This window comes from Eleginops maclovinus, chromosome 6 (assembly GCF_036324505.1).
Source record: "Eleginops maclovinus isolate JMC-PN-2008 ecotype Puerto Natales chromosome 6, JC_Emac_rtc_rv5, whole genome shotgun sequence".
In the NCBI taxonomy this organism is placed as follows: domain Eukaryota; kingdom Metazoa; phylum Chordata; class Actinopteri; order Perciformes; family Eleginopidae; genus Eleginops; species Eleginops maclovinus.
In genome coordinates this window covers 13,897,549-13,924,632 of record NC_086354.1, presented here as the reverse complement: position 1 = coordinate 13,924,632, position 27,084 = coordinate 13,897,549, and the positions used below count along the sequence as shown (strand labels likewise).

Below are 27,084 nucleotides of genomic sequence, written 5' to 3'. Positions count from 1 at the left end.
TGAGAGCAAATGATAATTGTAAATACAAACCTGTCCTGCGCTGCACCATCTGCTCCTCTCCTCTCAGTAGGAACCACTTTACAGAAGAAGTCGTTTCCTACACGGACCCATTTCACTGAAACTACCCAGGTGTCATCATACGAAGCTAGCTGTTGGCTCTTTTTACGTAAACTGTGAAATAATTTAACGAGAAATTTTACTTCTGCTTCCAACGCTTATCTGTGTTGGTGTTTGCTATTCAGAAGACGTGTCCAGCTGCTCGGTAGCTGTCTTTATAGCAGCAGTATCGTTTGCTGCTCGGTGCTAGTCGTTAGCTAAGTGCTAATAACAGTGACAGCAGCTAACTTTACATGCGTCTGCCGCTGTGGATCTACAGGAATCACTGACAGGTACATAGATAACTTATTGTTAATTTATTAATCGAGGCAGCATGACAATTTCCCCTGTTTGTTAATGTCACGTGGTAAAGATTCAGTTAGAAGTGTGGTTTGAACATATCAACCCTATGTAACAGATACATGTCAGTCAGAATGGAGAAGTCAGAGGACCGTTAGCTCACATCCGAGCCCTCTCTCAACCACAGGCTTTAATTGAGGAACCATCAATACATTACAATAAATCACTGTTATTTTCTATACCTCCGTGTTAACGTATTACTTAACTATTGTATGTTTCCAATAGCTTCCATGTGATGTGTGCACATGACTTCAAGTCAATGCAGAATGGTGTTACTACGCTATAGCCTATATGTAATACACACTTCTTAATTTTGAATATTTACATTGTATACCAATATTGTTATTAAAATGCAGCTGTTTTTATTGAAAAGTTTTAAAGTAAAACGTCTAACTCAATGCAGCATTGTTTAAATATCCTATCCAAGCAGGAACTTTAGTCCACCTGCTAATATATAATTATTTTACTGATAATTCAGCATTTTTGGTTGAACAGTTACATTTCTTTACATTAGTTTGGATATCACGCAACCCTTTGACCCATACCTAATATTATTACTACACTGAAGAACTCTGAAAGACACACACTTTTATATTGGATTGAAGAGCTTCTTCTATGTTATATGAATATTGGTATTCAATTTACTATTTTTATTCAAACGGTTTTTTTACTGGTTTTCATATCATGTGACCAAATAACTCCAAATCAATGCAGCATTGTTTCATTTGACAAGTAGGACACACCTTCATTTAATATGTTCTTAGCCCACTTTCTATTTTATATAAATATTTGTATGAACAAAGTTAACAAAGATCTGATATAAGAACCAAAGACTTGGGATCTAACTGTATAAAGCAAAATGTGAAAACATCTATTTGCATCACTCCTCACTCAGCAATCCTTATCCATCTACTCCTGTATATAACATGCCACAATGGCGTTATTCGTTTTCTAGTGCAGAAGAGTTTGTTTTCTTTATTTAAATCATCTTTAAAGAAATCATTTAGGCCACGATTGGAAATGTTTGCTTGGCATTACAAATTGTTGAACGCCTTCATATGTATAAATGTATTTTGTTTCTAATGTAACATTTCCCAGCACATGCGTGTGCATAGTTGTATTGTGCAATGTAACTTCTGAATGATCAAACTGTTTAAAGCAAATCAGAAGAACTTGAATCCATCTGTGTTTCCCTCTGTTAGCCGTTTTCAGCAGACATCATGGAGCTCCAGGCGGTTTTGATGGCGGCTGGTGGGGGGTCTCGTATGACTGATCTGACATACAACACCCCCAAACCAATGCTCCCTGTGGGCAACAAGCCCCTCATGTGGTACCCGCTGAACCTGCTGGAGAGGGTGGGCTTTGAAGGTGAGAGCTCAAAGTTCTTCTACCATTACTGCTACACCTTTCTTAATTACCCCTGCTGCTGAACACGACGATAGTAGTATTTTTGAAAGGATTACCATAGCTACGGATGCTTGAACAAAAATGTCCCTACAATGCCACATTAAGAATTATGATGTCTATTAGGTTCTGTGTTGGTGTGTACAGCCTGTGTTTGGATTGATATCAGCCTCACTCCTATTAGTTGGCACCCTTAAGGAAGGGACATTGTTACTGACCGGCTCTCCTCCCACCTGAGCAGCCAGAGTAATTAAATACACATGTGTGAGTTCACACTGCAGGACTTCGAAGTGAAAACAAAAGCAAATTAAGGAATAATTTAGATCTTTCTTTCTCCGTCTTTCATTTTGTCATCATTATGGTATGTGTGTGAGATCTTTATCTTACCCTGAGCTTGATTAACAGGATAAAAGATGGCTGGAATGTTATTTTCTTTCAACTAAATACGCAGCCTGGTCTGATACTGTAAAATGTCCTTGTGAGAGCTTCACATTAATTTGATCTGAAGGTCTCGGCCTTGTTAGCTCCTAGCTCTTCATCCTGTGACAGGGGTCATACAGAAGAGAACCAGTATGCATGGTTACTTTCCAAATTAAATTGGAATAAACAGAAATAAAGCCACTACTTCTAGTGTCAGTTATGGGGGCTTCTCAAAGTGTTTACATTGATGTGGAAAGTGGTACTTTTAAGAGAATAGATCATTTCATATTCGAACATAAGGAATATAACTGTTTTTCATTGCAAACATAAGTATTGTATAAGTACAAATACTGGTTTGAAACCCCAAGTAAAAATGTATTTTTTATTGTATTCATGGTCAGTAAAGGCTGTGCTGTTTGGTTCTTAGAGAAAAAGGAAAGTACTTTTTCCAATTTCCTCCGGCAGCATTGCTCCTTTCACTGCATTAAACAAGTTTATAACTGTGCTGCTTTTACTTTCATACTTTCACCAGCTTGTCATCACATCATCAGCCATTGTCAGGTGTGCATTTCCTGCCTAGATTTACAGTCCAGATTTTGCCTCTTGTGCTGCAGCATGCAGTAGGTCCAGAAACTCTGGGCTTATAAAGGGATTTGTTGCAGTATGCTGTTCTTGCCAGTAAACAGGGCTGTTTGTTATAAAAGCCTGCAGGTCCTCACTAGCCTAAGTAAAACTATCTTTCTATTCATAATCATCCTGTGTGGCCAACAGTTTACTGTGTGCAGCCAGCTAGCCAAAGCCCTGCAATTTGGTTTTTACTAGGCTGACACAGCTAGAGTGAACAAATGCCCGGTAGAAAACATTTTATGTAGACAAAGCCAATAAAACCAAACGGACTCGGCAATGTTCTGGATTCATAAAGTGGTCTGCTAATGTTATTACCAACTTTGTTTTAAAAAAAAAGAAGTGGGACAGGGGTCTTAGCTTGATTTTAAAGTTCAGGATGTAAATACACATCTTTTGTGGATTTTTTAAAGTATGTTTACCGATCAATGTAGATTATTTGCAAGAATATACGTTGGTCCGGATGAATTCTCTCCTCCATGAAAGGATCCGAGGGAAATACTGTTATTCTACAAATAAATGTAGTTCTCTAAACATGCAGGTCAAGATCATTTTACTCAAAACATCATAAAAAAAAGTATTTGTGTTTGGAACTAAATGTAGTGTACATAATTAGTGAGCTATGTGATGTGTTTTATTTTATTTTGAAGGTTTGCTATTGAGTGAGACGTTTTCTTTTTAACATACATTTTATGTAAAAAACAAAGAAAGGTATCACCCCACCGTGAAATATAAATACCATTGCAGCTTTGATTCATTTCACATATTGAAGCTATCTTCTGTATATCTTTTTTAATACTTATTTTTCTGAACTGTTTTTCAGAGGTGATCGTCATCACCACCAAAGAGGTTCAGAAGATGATGAGCACAGACCCTAAAATGAAGCCTGACGTGAAGATGAAACTGGATGTGGTTTGCATCCAGGAAGATGGAGACATGGGCACGGCAGACGCTCTCAGACACATCCAGCAGAAGATCAAGGTGTGTGTATCTTTTGTATAAACACACGAGGGGGCTTGACCATCTACTGCCTTGTAGCAAACGTCATGCCAGTCGAATTCTCTGCAACAGAATAGTTTTAAACAGGTTATTTCACCATGTGAAGTCTCAGGATGGCAGTGGGCATTTTGAATCTCTTGTGTTTGTATTAAACATACAATTATTAAGTGTTGAACCAAATACATTTTATTTCAATTTCTCATGGCTTGATGATGTGAATAAAATCTGTTATTTATTTTTATAACATTGAGTTTAAATAAGTCGTTGTAAAGAAAAAAGTTTATTTTTGTAGAATTAATTGTATCCATTTTCATCCAGGTCAGTTTTAATCGGGTTTTACCTCGATAACGGAAAACATTAGTACAAATTGTGGCAGTTCTTAAAAAGATTCAAGTGTTCCAGCATTGTTAATTAATTATTGTAAATGTGTATGTCTTCAATTTGAACAAGATATCATTGTAAAGTTCTATTATGAACAACAACTGAGTTTTGCTTCATTATGAGGTGGAAGGGAAGAGCCCGACAATACATTTTACTCTCCGATTCACCAATAGATACTGATCTGCAAACCAGTGTTTCAAAATGATAGGGACTTTCTTCTTTTGTAATGTCGACCCCCTAGAAAAACATTGGGAGAGATTTTAGAGGAGAAGAAAAATGACAAAGAGTGAGGGGGAGGTTCAGGTGGGCGTTGTGTGTTCTGTTGGGTGACCACTGATCCGTGCCTTTCCCTCCCCCGAATGGTCAAGGCTGCTGCAGTGCCTCATTTCACCTTTTTAAAATACACACAAACATGCACCGGCACACGCATTTACACATGCCGACATGGCATCCATGACCCCCAACCCCAATTTCCAGACCCCCCTCTGTATCATGCCTGCTGATCCCTCCCTTCATCCGATTCTCTCTAAACAGATGAGGTCATGGTTAAGACTTAAAACTCCCCGTGCTGCCAGTTTACCAGTGCACCATTTATTCTCATCCTGTAGTCATGCACATCTGTGCAGCATTTGTGCCGGGGTTTGTTCCTTCATATCGTCCCTCAGTGTATGGCATGTTTCTGACCGACCTCCTCCTGAGAGCACGGAGACATGTTTGTACAAGGTTTTATTGTAGTTTAAAACAGGTGATGTATTTCTGAAGGGGTTGCTCTTGTTTATTGTTTAGCTATTAATGATTGCCTAGAGTTGGCTGAGTTATATTGACTTTTTATAGCTCTCTAATTAATAGTAAAATTACTAGGCCCAAAAATGACCTTGAGAATCACAATTATACCCGCTATGTATGTTCAGATATTTTTTAAAATGGTGTGCATTTAATATCCCATATTTAGTAAAGAAGAAAGACAAGTCTAGTCAAGAAAGTCGATTCTATTTAATAATCTCCTGGGGAGATGTTTTAAGGCAGTTTTCTAAAGGTTCATTAAATGTACAGTCCTCAGATAAAACCAGGTAAAGATGATTTTTTGTCAAAACTAAACATTTCAAAAACAAATCCTAAAATTCTAATGGATTCCCACACCCAACATCTCAGTTGAATAATCTCTGAAATGTGCTTCCAGATAGCTGGTCTATTTCCAGCGTACCACATCAAACGTTCATTTGAAAACACGAGTTTCCTGACACGGCATCTCATTACATTCTTCACAGAAAATTCTGTGGGCTTTGCTTTTGAATGCAGATATATCAGAAACTTAAATCCAAATTTTGTTTTGACAAGTGAGTTTAATGTTTTTTAACCTGGCATTTGAATGTGCCTGTACAGATTCATTATTCTCTTTGCTACTCTGCTCAAGAGTATTTTGATGGATGCATAGTATAACCACACACACACACACACACACACACACACACAGACACACACACACACACACACACACACACACACACACACACACACACACACACACACACACACAAACACTCAAACAGGACTAGCTCTAGCATGCTCCCATTGAGAATAGTCGAGTCCCTAATCCTTTGAGCAGCCAGCTAGATTAGAGGCATTGAGTTACACACACTCACACACTGGAGGGTGCTGAGTGAGGAACTATAACCATGGTCTGCCAAATCCCAGCACAGAGATCACTCAAACTGTCAAACTGAAGCATGAGTACAGTATAGACACACACACTCACTCATCTCTTTACACAAACCACCTCCCATGAGGGGATTTGGTGTAACCTATCAAACAAAATGCTTACAGGAACCTGCGTACTCTGTGGGTGAGCAGAGCAGGTCATCCCTCTTGATTATTGAAAAGAGAGATTACAAGCAGCATATTTTATTTTGTTCACTCTTCAAACAGATACGTTTCACAAAAGTGCGGGGATGTGCCTGATTTATATCTCAGGTCTTTCACAATAAGCCTCACTAGTGAAAAGAGTACTTCACACACACGTTTTGCTTTGTATGCTTAAAGCCACTCTGACATTTGTTTTATTATTCAGGCTTAATCACCTGGCGGAATGAGTGCATGCAGGCTAGAATTACCGCATGTTGAATAGTGCTGCAGATTCAAAGGTACACCTTCGGTCTACATGTGTTAGTCAGCCCGTAAGACTCCAGACAAAAGGTGAAGAGAGAGAGAGGACTGAGAGATGGAGCTTTTCATATGAGAGGGACTCAGCAAACAGACTCTGATGAGACATGTTTTCTTTTGATTTCTTTCCTTTTAACCATCTTGCTCTCCAAGCCCATCCATCCTTTTCTCCTTCCTGTGACGCACAATATTTTAAATTTCCTACTCGTGTTGTGACAGGAGACAGTTTGGACACTGTTGTAAAAGTGATCTGCATTACACAAAGGATCAGATGGTTGTGAGAATGCACTACGGTCTTAAAAATAATAAAATATGAGTTGTATGGGCGCCTTACTGGAACATGTAAAACCATCTAAAAATCTCTTAATATACATGGCCAGTTTATTTGTTTATTTCTCTGTGGTTGATGTGAGTTGATATACAGCCGCGGAAAAAATGAAGAGACCACTTCAACATTATCATTTTCTCTTATTTTATTATTTATAGGTATGTCTTTGAGTTGAATGATTTTTTAAATGTATTGTATTCTATAAACCGCTGACAATTTTTCTCTGTGTTGGAATTCAACACACACTGGAATGGCTGCCATACATGTAGAGATAAAGATTTGAGCAAAATGTGGAGAGGTCTCTTAATTTTTTCCGGAGCTGTATATGAAACAGGTTTTATACAAGGGGATATGTTACCGTTGTAAAACAGGTAAAACAACAAAAGATGATACAAACACCACACATCCAGAATTTATAAGTATTATAGTGGGTGTGTAAGCAGTAGTTCTGGACCAGTGGGAAATGTGTGTGTCTCTCTGTGTGTGGTTGCGTGCATCAGTGTGTGTGGTCCTGACCTGTCCAGAGACTCTGGCTGCTGAAAGGCCAAAGTGTCTCTCCAGCTGACTCCACTCTGCTGTCGTGTGTGTGTGTGTGTGTGTGTGTGTGTGTGTGTGTGTGTGTGTGTGTGTGTGTGTGTGTGTGTGTGTGTGTGTGTGTGTGTGTGTGTGTGTGTGTGTGTGTGTGTGTGTGTGTGTGTGTGTGTGTGTGTGTGTGTGTGTGTGTGTGTGTGTGTGTGTGTGTGTGTGTGTGTGTGTGTGTGTGCGCGCATACTTGTGTGCTCTGTTTCTGAACATGTGTGCGAGCCTGCCTGTGTGTGATAGAGGGAGGAGAGAGTTGAAAGGTCTCTGCCTCAGTGTCAGCAGATCCCCGGCAGACACCTCCAGCTCTGCCGTGGCAGCTTCCTGTCGCCGGGTCCAGACCAGGTTATGCTGGGAGTTACCTGGAGGTCAACTACATGACCCCTGACCCCACTGATACCAGCCCTATCCACACAGACTCACAAAACTCTACACAGCTCTTCAACCTTCACAGTGCTCATTACTTACAAATCAGTGTTTTAATACATCGTAGTATCCCCAACCCTTAATCCTGCTTTACAAGTGTACAAACTGCTCCTGATTCTTTTTTATGTAATTATCAGAACTTTTAAGAATCTAGATTATGAATCTAGAAAACTGAGTATTTGTTTTGTTTGTTTGTTGTTTCGGTTAATGAGGTGCATTCAGTGTTTGCCAGTACTTTGTTGATTGCGTTGCCTCCCATCATCCCTTTTTCTCTTGAGTCTTTCCTTCATCACTTCTATCTTTGTTTTTTTTATACCTCCAATTATCCTTTTTTTTCTTTGTTTCTGAAAGTGGTTGTTGACTTTTCGCTCCTGTGATTTTTTTCGTGATTCTCTCACTCTTTCTTTTCCTTGTCTCCGCTGTCAAAGACAGAGTAAAGATGTCTCTGTCACTACTGTGGTGCTAATGGAGGGATTAGTTCTTATGCTGACAGCCTTCATCACGGGACAGACAGATGGATGTTGCGCACAGACACACAAATGTGGGCGCACCCTCATGCAGAAACACACATACACACATGTATTGTCCATGGAGGCCAGTTAATAGGATTGATGTCTGTTTTGTGGTCTGTGTCGTTGGTGGTAAAGAAAGGGATATGTCTATGGAATTCCCAAGCTGTACACTGAGATACTTTTTAAAACCTAGATTGGTTTACATATTATTGCATAGCTGGGATGCTGTGAATAGTTTTGACTTTGAGTTCATGATGTCTCTGGGGGGTAAAAGGCTAAGAAATATTCTCTTCTCTGACAAATGATGAGGGTTTGTTTGCAATCATTTCTGTGATGTCACTCGGTATATAGCGATATTTATGCAGCTAAAGGATGATAATGCAACTCATATTCAAACCTTTTATAAAGCACCTTAAAAGAATGGATCAGCTGAGGATAGATTTTTAAACAAAACTATTGAAACAAAGCAGGATTTATTACTCGCTGTCATCAGCGTATAAGTCATTTTAACGCACGAGAGAGAGAGAGAGAGAGAGGGAGAGGGAGAGAGACTGTGTGTGCGTGCGTGTCTTTGGCTTGTACACAGGCAATGCTAAGGTTGGAAGAGTTCACTGTTGACCAAGAACAGATATTTTTCATCCCCCCCTCTCTCTGTCCGTCTCTCTTTTATGTCTTTTGTCTCAAAATGCTGCTCTGAGCCAGTTTCTGTTGTGAATATTAAAAACAACACAGACAACCTCTCGTGTCCTGAGGTTTTTATGTGGAGCATTGTCGCCACATATATTTCTGTGTAGTCTAGGTGCATGCCAAGATGACTGTTGTGAGTGAAAAAACCTCACTTTGTAAACAGGACTAGCTCTTCAAACTGCATTTCATACATTTTGGTGTTTTAGGGGCTTGTGTGTGCGTTCACTCTATGGTGCATGCGTGCAAGCAGGGATTACATTGGAAACTCCTTGAAATATCCAGTATAAAATATTGATTCTGACGTCTCATAGAGGGAAATAAGTGGGCTGAATGTCAGTCTAACTAGACTTTCTATGTGTTTTTCCACTTCCTTCTTCAGACGGACGTCCTGGTGGTGAGCTGTGACCTGATAACGGACGTGGCGCTTCACGAGGTAGTTGATCTTTTCAGAGCCCACAATGCAACACTGGCCATGCTGATGAGCAAAGCCCATGAGTTCACAGAGACCGTCCCAGGCCAGAAGGGCAAGAAAAAGACAGGTAACAGGAAAACCTAATTACTGTAAACAAGACATATGTGACATGTTTCTGATATGTTTATATATTTTATTTCAGTGAGTAATGCTTAGTTCAGAAAAATAAATAAAGGAAACGGTCTTCTTAAAAAGTAACACAAATGTTGTTTAAAATGTTTAAATGTGTCATAACTGTTAGACTACTTATTTACATATACCATTTTTTAGTTGACATTAAATATTGTATTCATTTCCCAGCTGAACAGAGAGACTTTGTGGGAGTGGATGATTCAGGGAAGAGGCTGCTGTTCATGGCCAATGAGGCAGATCTGGAGGACGGACTCTCCATCAGGAAGTCTATCATGAGGAAGTAAGTCATTTAAAAAAAGTTTAGAGAGTGGGTTTATCCAAATTAAATCATAATATTTATTTATTTTAGTTTATATCCATGCAGATAAATGGATTAATGTCTACAGGCTTTTAGATATCCATCTCTAAGGCATGTTTCTCAACCCCAGTACATTGTAGGTAAACTTATTTTTCGGTTGTGCTAATAACATTGATATATAGAAATTGAAAAGAAATAAGTATTTTTGTTTCTGTTTTGTAGGTAGGTTTTTTGTTTCTGAGTCCTAAAGTGCATGTATGTGTGAGAGCGGGTGTTTTAGAAGCTCGTAAATACTTCATGGAGCCAAAGCCACTGTAAATTCTGGCCAATAAGAGTGGGGCCCGAGCAGCTGCTTGCATGCTTCCCTGCACAGAGAAATCTTCAGACACACACACACACACACACACACACACACACACACACAGATATAGATATAAATATATATATATATATATATATATATAAACACACAAATGCTTATATTAACAGAAAGACGTAACGCGACCTTGAGGTAGACATTGATGGAGAGAAAACACTGACACATTGTCTTCGGTGTTATGGAAACACGAGCCCGCAACTAAACATTTATTGCTTACATTGAAGGACATATGACGTTTATATATCCTCTGATCACTTATACAAACACATGTCACTCTACCATATGAAACAGATTTTAAAAAATAAAATCTCTCTTCACATACTTGATTACCGCCCAAGGTAATACCCGAATAAATTCCTGGATTTTTACAACCCACCGCTGGGTAGATTTTACAGGATTTGACTGTTTTGCACATCAGTATCATCCAGTCAAAGGTCACCTCGTCAAGGCACATGGCGTGCACTGCAGGTGTCTCTTTTATAATTTGTATTTTCCATGTGCTCACCAGTTTCATTTGATATTTCGCTAAAAGTGTAAATAAGAGCGTTTCATTTTATTTTGTCAGAAACTGTTTTGAGCTTCCGTCCATTGTATCATCCTGAAATTAAATCTCCAAACAATATTTTTTGCTTTACATTTTAAATAATACTATTTTCCATTCTCCTCAGCACTTTTTTATTTTGTACTTACGAAGCGTCCATAGCACAAACCCTTCAAAATATTGTTTCTTATTTTTATTTCGTCCTAGCTTATTTCCCTTAGCCATTTTTCCCTTCTACTGAGCACCCTTCGAACAGTCCATCTTTTTTTTTTCCTCCTTGTTCATTCCATCATTCCTGTGTATTTTTTTCTCGTCTTTCTTTACTGTATCCATATGGTTGAGATTTGTTAGCTGAAAAATATTCTGCACATGTGAGATATAGACTGACCTGGAAATCTCTTTCCCGGGTGAAAGGTCTCCAGCAGAGCTTCCCCTCGTATATTACAGATTCACCTGTCGGGCTCGTGGACGCCGGCCTGGAGGAATAGTTGACTGCATGTTGATAGACAAAATCAGAATGAAAAGCATCATGAGCAATATTCAATTAAAGTCATTGTTCGTCTAGTGTAATTAGTTAGCAATTATAAACCATATCCATTCTTTTCCCATCATTATTTAAACATCCAAGCAGTGCAGCTAGAAATGCTTGCCTCACATATTTGAGTCGCATATCTTAACTTCCTTGACCTTTTTAAGATATTGGACCAGGAGTTGACTTGCATCTGTTAGCAATGATGGCACAAGACGAAGTGGATAAAACCCACCTAATCAACACAAATCCACATGTAATGCCTTCCAAAAATGTAATAACTTCCGTTGCAGTTCAACAAAAGGACAATTTATTTTAGAAACAAATTACATCAGTGTTTTATAGAATAAAGGATGTACTGCACCTTGCACTAAATGTTACAAGTACCACCAATATACATATATAATGCCCATATAGCCAAGGCATAAGATGGTGACTATTATTTGATATTATAATATAGAGTGTGTGCATCTGCTTTTCAATAATATTTGTTTACTTGCTGGTTGGTTATAGTTTTGGGAAAATGTCAGAACCTCTAAATCATTTGGCTTTAGGCAGACGTTGATCTAAATGCTGGCACACGTGTCAGTCTGGTTTTAATTTTCCGTTTTTCGTAGGCCTGTCATAAACTTTTGGGATATTTCAGAATGCTAACATAAAGGATTACCCAATTAAAACGTTGATTATAACAACCAATTGTCAAACAAAAAAGGATGCACATGCTGGTTAGAGCTATTCAAATATGAGAAATTGTAGATTTTTAAATGTTGTATCATCGTCAATTGCATATACATGCTGAATATTTGTTTGACATTAATGCAATTTAAGATCTGATTTTAGGAAAGAAACACATTTTCTGAATGTTAAATACTTGTGCTGGTCAGTCAAGACTAACCATAATACACAAGCAGATTCAAATATGTGAGTCAGCTCAATTAAAGAATCTTCTCTCAGACTAGCATGATATTAGGAAATCCCACACATTGTATTTTGGAAGCAATAGTTGCAGGCCTTGAATAAGTCCTAAGCTCTTGAGCCCGATTGGCTCTGTAGTGGAAACCGGACTAATGAGGGTATTAACAGTCAATCTGCTGCGTCTGAGTCATCATCCGCTGTGGGCTTTTAGTTGTAACTAAATAACACATTATGCTGTGTCTGTGTTAGAGAGCGAGAGAGATGAGACTCCTCTCTCCCACTGAGGACTGTGGTGGTACTTTAGTAGTCCGTCATTAATCCAACGGTTGAATCATCTTGCCTGCAGAGGCACTAAATTCCTGCTCACATCGACACAGAGCTCTATAGCACTCACAGCAACCAGAAATCACATGAGGCTGCTGGAAAGGAACGATGTTTACCCTTGTTTGGGAAATGCAAGATGTTTGCTGTTGTTGGATTCTGCAAGTATACACTAATAAAGTTGCATGTGGCCAGTGTTCAGTGTTTGGAAACACAAGGACATGTTCCAATAGTGAATAGATTCCTGATATAAAAATCCTATTTCATCACGTTGGTTCAGGTAGTTTAGGATTGTTGATAAGAAGGGTATGGATTTTTATAAGAAACATCCATCACCCATGCTAGAAGTGATACATTGAATTTTAAGTTGTGATCCCTTTCTTTTTAATAAGCTTAATCATTTTATTCAATGAAAAAATGTTTTGGTTTTTGGTTTTACTAGTTGACTCGTATGTTCTTGATTAATATTTCTGTAAAATAAAAGGGCGTAGGGTTTCCTAGTATTACAGTGAATAAAATAGTTTATGTCAGTGCAAGTAGGGCCAGTGTTGGTGTGTTCCTGACCTCAGACAGTGTGTTCCATGCTAAGTCTGGGGATGGCTGCAATGTGGATGTAATGCTATTTTGGAGAAAAATGTGGTCCGTTTTTTTTTTTTTCAGAATCTGTTATACTTATACTTACTCATTAAAGGTATTTAATGAGTAATTTGACTGAGTTAGATCATGTCTAATCACCACAACCTCTGGGGGACCTCCCACCTTGCCCTAACCCTTTTCTCAAAGGGTTCAGCACCTATACTTTGAGATTCCATCATTGTCCTCGTGCATGTCACCTAGCAATTTTCACTCCACTTAAAAGAAGTCCTTTGACACCATAAAAACAGGGTGTGGCATAGTTTAGAATAAGACATTTTTTTTTAAATGTTGGTTTGCATTTTTTTCTGCATCAAAATGTCCCATTAATAGTTTTGGTTGCCATTTCTCTGCGCCTGCCTAGCTTGAAATAACCAGGGCTTCTGCTGACATCCAAATGAAAGAGTCTTTTACTTCCCTTATACCTGTCTTCAACAGTTCACCCCTGCACTCATAAGGGCACCTGTTCCTACTCTTGCTCGCTCTTTCTCTCCCCGGTTCTCTCTCCTGCCCACCCGCAGGTGCCTAACAGTCACATGTCACATGCTGGGTGTTCCCATAAATTCCACTTTAAGCCCACGATACACAGACGCAGGCACACACCTGGAAAATGTTGTATGAATAAATACATTTGACAAACACCCACAGAGCGTGTCTGTGCGTGCAGGCACATGTGTTTTTATGCTTTTTAATAAAATAGCTTAACACAGACGGACACACACCGTTTGATTTATTGCTTTCAGCATCTGGCTGTAAAATATGTGTGACCAGGCAATCCTCTGAGTCACTCTGGTTATACGGCAGGCTCGGGAAAGAGAGGCCACAGAGTAGAAAGAAGAATTGTAGAAAAATCGCTTTTGATGAAAGATAGAGGAAGGAAATGAGCAGAGTACAGCTAGAGGAGCGGAAATAAAAAATGTTAGGCATCATTCACTTTTTATAAAATATCATGCCATTTTTGATATCCTATCTTGAATCCCTGCAGATATATTGAAGTTTACGTACAGTATAACATGTTTTTTCTTCAATATCAGCTGTTTGTATAATGGTAGACAATTCTACATCAAGTAACTTTGTTACACCAGTGCTGGTGACAGGAAAGAAACACAGGAACATTAGAGAGGTTTCTGGAACTTAACATTAAGTATAGGTCACAAACAGGTCACAAATGAATGTAAAACTTTTTATTTTAGAGGGAAAACATAAATGCAGATGCTTCTATTCAAAGCTTCAAATGATCTGAACATGTACCAGAAACTAACCTTGTCAAACACCCATACAAGATTTCGTAGAACAATGTAGACCGTTTGGCTAACCCAAAGATTGTCTTTACCGTCACATTGAATGCATTTCAGATGTAGATGTCTAGGGATGTCAGTATGAAATTATGAATGAGTGTGCTCGGATATGAAGACCACTGCCTTTATCTTGTCAAAGTCACTATGTATTTGTGTGGTAATGAGACACAGACTGTTCATATTAATCAGCTTTAACAACTCAGAGAGTCTAAATCACCGCAGCATGCTGTAAAAATGTTTGGCAGTAATGGAAGGTGTATGATATGTGGTAAATGGACTAAAACACGTAGAAGCACTGTTATGATCCTTTTAGGCACAATGCTCCCTGCAGTTTTTATTATGTAATAATTGAAAGGGAAGAGGAAAAGGAGGATAGGTCAGAGAGGATGAAGGGGTGAGTGTGGATTTGTTTATTGAAACCTCGACCATGAAATGGTTTTCTTTGGCTCTCGCTTCGTAAATGTCACATGTTCAAACTGTGTGTGTGTGTGTGTGTGTGTGTGTGTGTGTGTGTGTGTGTGTGTGTGTGTGTGTGTGTGTGTATGTGTGTGAATGACTGAATGCATGGTAGGTGACTGTGTCTGTGCGCATGTGGCCCCCCAACATAAACCTGTCTCATGGCAGCAGCCACATCTACGGTAGCTGACAGAGGACAATAGACAGATGTCACTATTCTCTGACTTTTATGTGAGCCCATGGCTGTGTCTGCTTTTCATCAAATGTTCCTGTCTTATGTGCAAAGCAGAGGTAAATAAAAGCTTTCAGTAAATGAGAAGCAAAACATAAAAACAGCAGGTGATGAAAAGAAATAAAGGAAATTGTCCTCAAAGTAGTAACAGGCTGTTTGACTGTTTGCCATGAAGTTGGTACTATATAAGTTTGCAGTGCATTGGAACTCTAATAATAATCTGAGGAAAATACTGTTGGATTTCTCTAGCTTAGTGTTTAAAATAACTTTTTTGATGCTGGGATCTTTTGCCAAGCAATGTAACCTGATGAATTTATCAAAAGTGACATTTGATTTAATTTTCCTGTCTTTCTAAACTTGTGTTTTTGTTCCTCTTACCTGCAGACATCCCAGGATGCACATCAAAACTGGCCTCGTGGACGCTCACCTCTACTGCCTGAAAAAAGCCGTGGTGGACTTTCTCGCTGACAACAAGTGAGTGATTAAACAACCTTACAATTACACAATTGCCTATCCAAGTGTTCTCTTTTTCTGCGTTAATGTCTACTCAATGTGTGTACATGAACCCTCACGGTCCAACTGAGATTCACATTCGCTGCGTAATCTGTAGCGAGTGTTAAACGTGGTAACATGGTGCGTAAGGCTTTGAAAGGACCTGTTAGCAGGGTATTCTAGCGAGGTGTTAATTTGTTTTACTATGTGCCACAGAGACAGGCTGTTAGGCCTTTAGCCTCTGAAGTGAAGCAGTGTCACAGAAAGCCCTCTGCAGCCGCCTGGGCAATACAGGCATGGTTACACTGGTTAGAAGAATCACAGGATCTATATGATAATAACAATGCTTAAAACAGCCATTATTCTCCAAAGTAAAAATGATGATGCAGTGTTTGAAGGGAGCATGAGTGTTTAAGGAACATTAATGGAGCAACTTCTCTCCATGGCCACTAATAAGACATACATTGATATTGCTAAAATACTGCACTGTGTATTTATACAAAGATGTATCGTGAAACCTTGTGCCACACCCACATTAAGCAGTCACATGTTCTGCCTGAGGATTTCTTACTTATCTTTTCCTTAGCGTTAATAATAAAAGGTTTTTCGGCACACTTGAGGAGGAGATCTGAGGCAGCATTAAAAGCCTGATGTAAAGCATTCTTGATAATGACGGGTGTAGATAAAGATTCATAACAGACAAGGCTGTGAGCTAAGAAACAGCATGGCACCAAGCTCCTTAAAACAGGGTGGTGATGAGACTTTGCCAACATGTGTATCCTGGACATTTTTTGGGAAATGGTCCCATTTTAAAAAGTGAATACTTGGCTAAAGGTTGATTTGTAGAAATCTGGCATTGCCTTGTGGTGTCTATGAAACATTTTAAAAGGCTGGTTTAAGATGTCTCATTTAGGTTGACACATAAATAAATCAAAAATCCAAGCCAACGAATACACTCCCTCAACACTCTCCTCTGCTCATGGTTAACGCTTCATGGTAAACTTCGATATTGTAATTTACCAAAGAGATGTAGATGTAAATCTTACGTCATTACATCACTAATGCGCCCTCCGCCGCCGCCATATATCATCTCTCTTGTTAGATGACTCATTTCTTTCTTCAGCTCTTTTCTTGGACTTTCTTTTAACAGCTCCTCTCTCTCTCTTCCATGCTCTTTCTCCGTCTCTTGCTCAAGGAGAGAAATGGACAGAGTAACTGTTGTTTTTCTCCTGTCATTCAGATGGAAATTCTAATCTCCCTTTTTAAAAGAAAGTAAGCGAGGGCAAGTGAAAGGAGGGGTGTGGGATGGTGGGGAGGAACACTGAGCACAGCACATTGCAAAGAGGAGGAAAAATAAATGAAGACGGGGAAGTTACCTCATGGTTTACGCAGGGAGAGACTTGAAGTCATCATAAGCTGAAGTGCTAATTTTAATTTCCTGTTTTTTTACTAGAATTTAGTTCAGCAACAATAACGGCATTATACATTCACTCTTATTTGTTTCCATTACTGCGTTTTAAATGTAGCCATTCTAACAATCAACTCAATTATAGTAATGATATGTATGCAGTAGTTGACTTCCTGTTTGCAATAAACCAACAGTCGTTAAGATTTCACAATCACTGCTGTAAAGATAATCCTACTTATATTGTCCCCCAGATAAATGCTCAGACTTAATTACCATACGTTTTTTTTTTTACCAAGTCTGATGCAGTTAAATTCCCCTCCTAAAGTCATTAGTGTCCTGTGGATTTGACATGTAGTGTGAAGTTGAACTGTGCTAGTTGAACATATGAATGTTTGTAGGATTATTTTCAGTTTCTGGCACAACCTTGGCCCTTCCCTCTGATGCTGAGCACAAATGGCAGCAAAGCAAGAGGAAGTGATTACCGATCGCATTCGCTATATCATGCAATTATGTGACTGCACGGAAATTGCGGAGCCACGTAATTGCAAGGTTACAGAAAATGTGTTAACTATCTCAGCTGTCTTTTCCTATTTTCTACCTAAGGACACAGGAAGTAGCTTCCTCACAAACTCATTTTCTCACTATCTCATTTAGTATTTCACTTACCGTTGCACTCTCTTCACCTATTGATGAACTGGAAGCATACCTGTATCCAATGACAGCACATTAAACCAGGATCATGGCCTGTGGTATGGCTTGTGTGTTGTAGCTCTGTTGTGTAGGATGCTTGACATCATATTGAAATCGTATTTAATCTTTCCTCTTCTTGGATCGTAGGTCCATCTCTTCAATCCGTGGAGAGCTGGTACCTTATTTAGTGCGGAAGCAGTTTTCCAAAACAATAAACTGTCAACATAACAAAGATGACTCAGAGGATCAGAGTCTGAAAACAAATGACGGCTCTACAAACCATGGTGAGTTACCCATCAGAAATGCATACGTCACCCCTAAGCCCCCGTCTTCCTCTATGTGGCTTAAAGATGTAGTATTTTTTCTGAAACTTGAGAATGTAAAATATACCCTAAGAGGTAGAACGTTTCTATAAGAAATGGCCATGCGTGATAGTTTATTTTAACAACCTCTAAACATTCCCAACCTAACAAAATATAACTTTCTTGATTCTATTTATTTTTATATATTTTCTTATTCATAGCTTTTTTTACTCATCTGTTGCTTGCTATTTTATTTATTTATTTATATTAAAATCATTTTTTGTCACTGTTTTTGTCTTTTTTTTATATTTGAACGTGGAATCAATGTGTTTCTTTGATCCAACTTGTATTCTTACAGGTTTTCAAGGTGGGGTTGGGATAGGGGGTGGTGATGGGTTGTTCCAAAAAAAATGAAAATGGATGAAGTTCATTGTCTCAAGTATGTCTGTATGATTGTGCCTGTTCTTCAATAAAAAACATTGGAAAAAGAAAAAGGAAGTGCATATGTCAACATCAGAGGGAAAACCAGTTTAGCAGCCACACAAGTACAACGTAATAGCTCTGGGACTTGTTCACTGGTCTTCAGCGTTGTCATGTTAGCTAACAGCTATGTATATACCATAAAACTTGCATGCAAAATCCCACAAACAGTGTGTATGTGTCATCATATAAACTCCTGACCCACTCTTCCTGTCCAGAGCTCCTCATCTCCTCCCGAGACGAGCCTCTCCTGGAGCTGGCCCAGGAGCGCTCCTGTTGGAACGACCACCGCGGCGACATGAGCGATGCTTACCACGGAGGAAAGCTCCGCTGCTACGTTCACATTATAGACGAGGGACTCTGTTACCGCGTCAACACTTTAGCTGCTTACATAGAGGCAAACCGATTGGTGAGTCCGACATAAGCTTGCCCCTACAACAGGATATTGTTTATAATGTTGATACTAAGTTCATATTGAAAGTTGAGTTTGGTTGAGGGAGTATTTTTTCAAATAGACAAATAAACCAAACATTCTCTGGTTGCAGTGAATGCCATTTTTCCACAAATACTGAACATTATTCCTTTCATTGTTGCAGATGTCACAGTTTTTCTTATTTCACCTAATGCCGCTTTTGCCATTTCTAATTAATCGTATGCTTATTTGAATGCTGTGTATGTAACTCAATTACTACTGATGGATCATAGAGGTTATTTAATCACCTTTCTTTATTTTAATCCCATGCTTCCCTGTCTTTTGTATTTTTTAAGGCCCCCAAGCTGTTTGAGGAGCCAGCCGTCCACTCCACCGCTGTCCTTTCGGAGAGATGTCAGGTTAGTATAATACAGTAGAAGTATCACAGTCGATGCACATTTCCAATTTAATAAGCAGTTTTCCTAATTGTCCTGTATTAGAGCTCATTATTTATCTCGTTTTCTAAGTCACACTTGATCCTCTTTACAGAAGCCCTGTGTATGTAATCATGTCTGAGTAATGTTTCTGTTTGTGTGTGTCCGCAGATGGGATCCGAGACCATCATCGGAGCAATGTGCCAGGTAGCAGACAAGACTTCCATAAAGAGGTCGACCATCGGAAACTCCACCACTGTCAAAGAAAAGGTCAAAGTCACCAACTCTATCATCATGCACGGGGTTACCATCGAGGAGGGGTGAGAACACACGCATCTGTACACACACACACACTTGCACACACTCGTTGATAACATGTTCTTTGAAGTGCAAAAGAATTTCACCTTCGAGGCATGTTTATGAATTAAAGTTGTGATCCTCACTTTTGATCTTTTGTTAGGTGTTCAGTTGCGGTTGTGTGACGAAGCAGGAATTCAGTAAACGAAGATTTAAAATGAGAAAAGTGATAGTATTTCCAGGAAAAAGAACGTGTCCCTTCGCTCTCCTAAACACCATAAACCTTTCCCTCTTTGTTAACACTGTTTGGTCTCACATATAAAAGCAGTGGTATGCCTCATTCTCTACTCCCTGCATAGCTTTCCATTGAACTTCTAGATGCTTCTATGTGCAAACGTTGATGTTCGTTAGGCAGATGCTTGTGGATGTGTGCGTCCGTTGACGGGAGGTGTAACAGGTTTTGTTTTCCGTGCTCTATGGGGTCAAACAGGGAGCGCTGAGTTAACAATGCATCTATTGGTGTGCAACCAGCCAGAGACCAGTTCCAAACAAACATGGAGCTGTTGAACTGAAACACAGAACATCAATATATTTTATTTAGCCGCTAATTTACTCGCCTATACCAAAGTTCCCACTGGTTATGACATTCGCTGAACACCATGGGGGTTTGACAGGTGATTTCCAACATCCAATATCCGGGTTATTTGATCATTAGGAAGGAAGTAAACAGCATTGGACTGATAAAGATATCCACTTCATCAACGTGATCGTCAATCAAACATCAGAGAATGTTTCAATTTCAATCTATGAAGTCCTTTATTACGTTTGCATGCAGTTTAGTTTCCTGCTTTTTCCTTTTTTCATTTGCTTCAAGGTTGGCTACATCATATTTAGATCAAACTATTCAAACCCAAGATGTTTTTACATTATGGCTGCAGCATTCAATCAAATGGAAATGTTCTTGTACATCCTTTTGTACTAAACATACTTGGTATTCTAGTATCCTTTGGGTTTTCTTTTTATTGGAAATAAAGCAGATTTCAGAAAATATTGCCTTTGTTTTAGTGTACATATTAAAGTTAAAATGTTCTGGCGCTTTGTGAATGTTGCTATACAGAAAACCAGCTAAGAAATGATCTGCTTAAAGTTCTACAAACCTGCTGCTTTCCTTTTCTTAAATCAGCACTAAGACTTATCTACCTCATTGCATCGTATTTTAAACAGAAAATCAACTCCAAATTTGGTGAGGAAACCTGGGCAAGTCATGGCACATATGTTGCCAAATAATGATTTCACATAGGAAGGACAAAAAGCCCCGGTCTGAATCGTGACGCATCATGATCCGCCGCGTTATCGCACATCACGATTGTCGAATGTAGCAAGTACTTAAAGCGGTCCAAATTGACTGTTTTGTTACTACTAAAGAGGATTTGCACAGAAAGCACAGTAGCCACTGTAGAATTAGCATGTAGATTGATCTGCTCGGTGTCTGAGCCAGAAACCCCGGAGGAAAGAGACTCATCTTGGCCTCGAGTCTGGATTTTAATGCACTCACTCACGGGCTCCTTTTCTTTTATCTCAATTTCTTACTCCTCCCTCTCTTTTCTCTCCATCAAGGCCTCAACGCCATCTCTTCTCTCTCTTTCTGTCTCTCTGCATTTCTTCTTAAGCCTTTCAGGGACCCCAGCCAGCCAGCATGGGGACCCTCATCATGTCCATGTAGGTGCACGCACAAAGGCATGAAAGAATGAGAGAGATGGGAGAGGGGAAGAAAGAAGCGAGGGGAAAGCAAGCTAGCACGCAAGAAAGAAATTGCAATTCTTTCTTTTCTTCTTCTTTTTTTGAGGACATAAGAAGGAAGGAGAAAGAAGGAAAGAAAGAGCCAGTGTGAGGGGATTAGCAGACCCCGGCCATGTCGCAGAAACCCCTCGTATTTCTGCTCTCTTTGTTTGGAGCTGACCAGAACTTGTTGACAAAGCGCTGCGTGTTTGGGAAGGGGGATAGTAAGGGTCAACTTTACAGGGGGGTTCGCACAGGAGGTGGGGGTTGACGTGTGTGTGTATGTGTGTTTGTGTGTGTGTGAGTGAGAGGGAGGATGGGGGGGTCATGGCAAGGAGGAGCCCTGGTGTTAGTAATTAGTGGTGTTTCTGCTCCGAGGCTTCTTTGGTGGTCTCTCTCTCCCTCTCTCTCTCTCTCTAATGTTACAAAACTCTGAATCGTGTAATCTCCCATCACCAACTACCACCACCACCTCCTAGGTAGTCACTTACACACACACACACACTCTTTTCTGCCTCTCCCTCCAGGCCTAACCACCTGAATAGAATGGGCCAATACAAACCTGTCTGTGTGTGAGGTGTAGAGGGCCAAGTGTGTGTGCGTCACTGCCTGGGCAAGACCAACATGTGTTCTCCACCGGGCTCCCTGAGCTACTGAAGCACACATTCTCTAACCAACGTACACACACACACACACAGACACACACAACCTCCACGGTTAGCTGACACAGGACACACAGGACTGTCTGTGTCTCCCCTCCAAGAATTTTATGGTGATGGTTTGGCTGAATGCGAGTATGCACCGTGGGCTGGCACTGCCAGCTCAGGTGGGACTGCAGCACAGGGCCAACAATGTCTGAACACACACATGTGCACACACCATCAGCTGCATTTGTTCTATAATATACATGCTAATCTATTATCATTTAGGTCAGTAGATTCGAGATGTTTGAGTATTCAGAGCAGGTGGAAGTGTATTCCTACTGTCCCTGTGACCCCCAGTATGGCACCTGCCAACAGTAGAAGGCTGTGGCTGTGCTGGGAAGCTCCCAGTATGGATGTTCATCACTTTGTGTACAGGCCCATTTGTTTGTGTGCATAAGCACGCAGAAGAAAACAGTTTTTGAACCGTAAACATCTTTGAATATCCAGTGGGCTAAAAGAGCAAACAGCAGTCGGAAAATCCCGTTTTGAAACTAGCAAACCTCTCCCAGCAAAACATTCATCTTAAACTACTCAAAGGTTTGTGAACTTTCAGAAATGTGCCACAGGCTCATATTCAGCAATGCAAGGTTTAAAAAACTGTTGAGTGGCAGTGAATGACTCACTTTGATTAATGTGTTTATTTAACACCATCAAATAAAAACAAACACTGAACATCAAAACGTTATGAAGGACGGGTTTATTGCAGCACAGCGATTCCTAACCTTTAAGGTGTGACGCCTATGAATGAAACAATGCCTTCTTGTGATCTCCCCTCACCGGTTGTGGCCATAATGTTGATGTGTGTTCTGAGCAGTAATGAGAGACCCACGTTGACAAAAGTGCTGTACAGAACAGAGCAGGTAGTCAACACAACGTTTCATAGAAAAAATAAATAAAAGGAACACCGACGTAGACATTCATACACACGGCTCAAAGGCACATAAGCTGATAACTTTCTATTCCATTTTATAATTTTTGACTCCATGGGGAGTCCCGATACTAGAAGTGGTGAATTATAATAATGTAATTTGTGTTTTCCAGGTGTAATATCCAGGGCAGTGTGATCTGCAGTAATGCTGTCATCGGCCGAGGAGCAGACCTCAAATACTGTCTGGTGGGGAATGGACAGCGGATCGAACCAGAGGGTGGGTCCATTATCATAGACAGACATGCACAAACACACACACACACACACACACACACACACACACACACACACACACACACAATAATGCCCCCAAAATATTTAGTTACGTTTATTCTTTTAATTTCTTCTTGCAGAAAAGGTAAGTACATGATGCTTTGCTCAACTATTGTGTCTCCAGGGAAGCTGAAAGTGCATTTTAAGATAAGATAAGAATTACTTTATTAATCCCAAACTGGGAAATGTTTGTTTCGCAGCAGCATAATACAAAACATGCATACAAATTAATTTAAAAAAAACGAAGAAATAAACATTGCTAAAGTGTAGACATCTCAAAGAAGAAATAGAAATAAAAATATAGATTGGAATATTAAAAGAAATATAAATGCACAATGTAAAATGTAAAAAGTGAGTGTTATGCTCCAGTATTAGGTTTAGGCATTTAAATCTAAAAAAACAAACAGCTGTTAACAGTTCTGCATTGCCAAATTAAATTAAGTGGAGACTGAAAAAAGGACAGAATAAGCAAAGAAACAGAAACACCTCGTGTTATAACACCATTCAGCACAACAACTTAACACATAAACCGTATTTAACTGTATGTTAAAGCCCCCCCTGGCACTTCTCCTCGGCTGAATCAGATAAGGTGTTCATGTATGTGTGTGGGATCTGTCTGGAAGTGCCAAGTGTTCAGGCCAACCAGGAGAGTTCCTTAATTCTGAAGTCTGTGTGATAGAGAGATTTGTCAGAGATTTTTTTTATTTCCCTTAATCCTCTTGTCCCCAAAGCTAGCTGTGTCCGTGTGTTTGCGTGCGTGCGTGTGTGTGTGTGTGTGTGTCACATTGATGGAGAGGTTAGAGAGCAGGGCCAGAACAGGACCACCCGGAATTCAACAGCCGCAGCCTCCAGCCACATCTAACACCCGCACGCACACACACACACACACACACACACACACACACACACACACACACACACACACACACACACACACACACACACACACACACACACATATAGAGAAAGACTCAGCTACCAGACTGAGCAGCCTAATTGAGTGAACAACAGGGTGCTCTAAGTAGCAACAGTGTGAATTTGAGCTAAACTCACCTCCAAAAATGTTTGAAACCTTTTGCAGCGCTCAGTGTGCGAACACTCCATCAAAACGGATCTCGTTTTAGCTTTTTTTGGCAATTGTTTTCCCGCTGGCCAGCCACAAGATGCTTACTTCATGTTATTGAACAATTGAACCCTGGTTGAATAATTGTTTTTCTTACACTGTACAGCCAAAGTTCAGTTACACAATTGCAATGTTCCATCCTCTGTGTTTCTTACAGACAGGAAGTCTCTGTCTCATGCACACACACACACACACACACACACACACACACACACACACACACACACACACACACACACACTCTGTTTGTTTTTCTCTCCTTGATTATATTTTATAAAAAGCTGTTGTCCCCTAAATATACATTTTAAAAGGGATCTGCTGTATATAATATATGAGTCAAGTCAAGTTTATTTAAAAAAGCAAAACCCACAGGTTTTTTTCCGGAGGGCTTTGCACTATGTAAAGCATACAGCAGTCTTTTATTCTCAAATTGGATACAGGAAAGAAAAAAGGCACCTCAGAAAGAGCAATAGAAGAACAACCTTAATTCCACGCCCGAAGAGAGGATATACCATAAAGGTTCATGAATCGCTGAGTTGTTCATAATTATAGAAATGTGGTTTTGGCAATCACTTTCTGGCGCATACCAACACATATGGAGGATATCAAAATAAATTTCACCTTGAGCACAGGAAGAGGGAAGTCAAAATAAGAAAACATTTGAAACTTTTCACCCTTTACGATAATGTTGGATCGTAGATCCTGTATGGCAGCTGTCATGTGCCTGCAGAATAGATGTAATTGTTCTTGTCAGCAAATGATAATTACAGTTTCTATTTTGATACAATTATGATTAGTTGACGAGATGAAAAAAAATTGAACTTCTCCCAATCAGGCCTCATCAGTTTGTTTTGGAACCACCATCTGACAGTTTGTCCATCAACAGTAGAGCAGGTTTTTCACAGGTAAGGTCAGATGAATCTAGGTAATATATTTCTCTAATGACACAAACCTGCCCTGCTGTTGACTTTACACGGTATTGTAAGAAAGCATGGGATTGTCTCTCGCTACTAATCTAGATGGCTGACCATAAGCTGCGAAAGACATTACACACCCACTCAACTGCTGAAGCTGTTAGCAACTAAGACCACCCTGCTAGTTAGCCACGCACGCACGCTATACTAAAATACAGGTCTGTCAGGTGTTGATTTTTAAAGGATACATACCTCTCCTCTGGGTGGTTTGATGATATTTGATGATACACACATGCATGTGTTAAAAACAGTGCGCATACATTAGAGATGTATAGAAGAGATTATTACACAGTCCCTCCACTTCTTTACAATGTCTCTTGACCATCAAATGTATTTTGTTAGCTCAATTTCTAATTTAGTGTTCATTTGGGCGGGAGCTAGAGTTACACAACAGACAACATCAACACAAAACACACAAAATCCTCCAGTAAAGACAAAAAAAAGACTATTTCAATCCGGTGTCTCAATAATATCCTATGTTCTGTGGATGGAGCCAGACAAAACCAATCAATCAAAAATAACATGGTGGTGAAAGAGCCAGAATACCTGAAAGTTGAGACTTAAACTATAAATTCCATTCCACCCATATCATCCTTATACATTTAAACACTGTATAGGTAGCTGATGGATCGACAGACAGAAAATGTGTAACCCTTCCTCCCTTTCTCTCCAGTCGCTCCTTCTCCTTCCCCTTCCCTCTCCTGCTGTCCCATGCTCCATTTGTCCTTCCCTCCACGCAGCAGAGCATAAACTCGCTCTGAGCTGCAGATTCCTTCACACTAAAACCTGTCTGTGTGGATGGAACATTTCTCCCTGCCACCATTTGCTTTGGACCAGCAACGATGCTCGGAGATGGAGGGAGGAGCGGCGGCTGCTCTCCTCATGCTGAACTAGCTTTGGGTTGAGGGCGAGTGCGAGAAATGCTGGCAGACTCAGTGTAAAGCATCATCTTTTTATTTCTGTGAGGTTCAGGGGTGACGGTCAGGGCAACCATTGATTACCTTTCGATAAAGTATGAAATTACCTAAAGGGTGTCTCAAAAGAGTAAACACTTTAGTGCCTTAAAGTTCACAAAGTTAGTCATCTGTATATTTTAAGCAAATTGAAAGAAAAGGTCTTTCTTGAATACTTGTGGATTTACTTGGAAAAATTTGACATCAAGAGTCCCAAAAACAGGTTGCTAAAAGACAGGATCATTTATTCCACAACATGCTTGTTCACTTAACTATTGTTGACCACAACTTAAATGTGTTATTTATATTATAATGATTCATAAGTGTGAGTCATACGGATTTCTAAACCCTCAGATCAGCATGAACATTTATATATAATATCTAGGTTGTAAAATGTATACATTTCTGTGTTCTTCAGCTGAGAGGACTAACGAGGTGATTGTTGGAACGGACCAGCTGATGGAGATCTAGCTCCCACGGAGATAGAGTGGCATCACCTCAATAACCAATCAGAGTGCAGCAAAACACTGGACAACTAATTCATCAGCTCACTGACCAATCAAAAGCCTTGGTGCTGTTTCACAATACTACACTCTTCTCATCGGCTCTTTTGTACATTGTGTCCAAATAAAGACAAGTGATTTAAACCATGA

The 27,084-nt window shown here is 39.7% G+C and overlaps 1 protein-coding gene across 1 annotated transcript; it reads left to right on the top strand.

Annotated features, from left to right (window-relative positions):
* Window positions 1-95: 95 nt before the first annotated feature.
* eif2b3 (eukaryotic translation initiation factor 2B, subunit 3 gamma) lies at window positions 96-27,084 on the top strand. Its single transcript, XM_063884991.1, has 12 exons — window positions 96-389; window positions 1,659-1,824; window positions 3,728-3,885; window positions 9,356-9,515; window positions 9,749-9,860; window positions 15,567-15,656; window positions 17,920-18,056; window positions 18,773-18,963; window positions 19,323-19,385; window positions 19,572-19,720; window positions 23,222-23,325; window positions 26,850-27,084. Exons 2-12 carry the CDS (start codon window positions 1,677-1,679, stop codon window positions 26,900-26,902), a joined length of 1,365 nt encoding a protein of 454 aa, XP_063741061.1. The 5' UTR covers window positions 96-389; window positions 1,659-1,676; the 3' UTR covers window positions 26,903-27,084.

Coding starts and splice junctions, on each gene's coding strand:
- eif2b3 (XM_063884991.1), top strand. CDS start 1,677: ATGGAGCTCCAGGCGGTTTTGATGGCGGCTGGTGGGGGGTCTCGTATG. Junction 1,825..3,727: donor GGAGAGGGTGGGCTTTGAAG/GTGAGAGCTCAA, acceptor ACTGTTTTTCAG/AGGTGATCGTCATCACCACC. Junction 9,516..9,748: donor GAAGGGCAAGAAAAAGACAG/GTAACAGGAAAA, acceptor TTCATTTCCCAG/CTGAACAGAGAGACTTTGTG.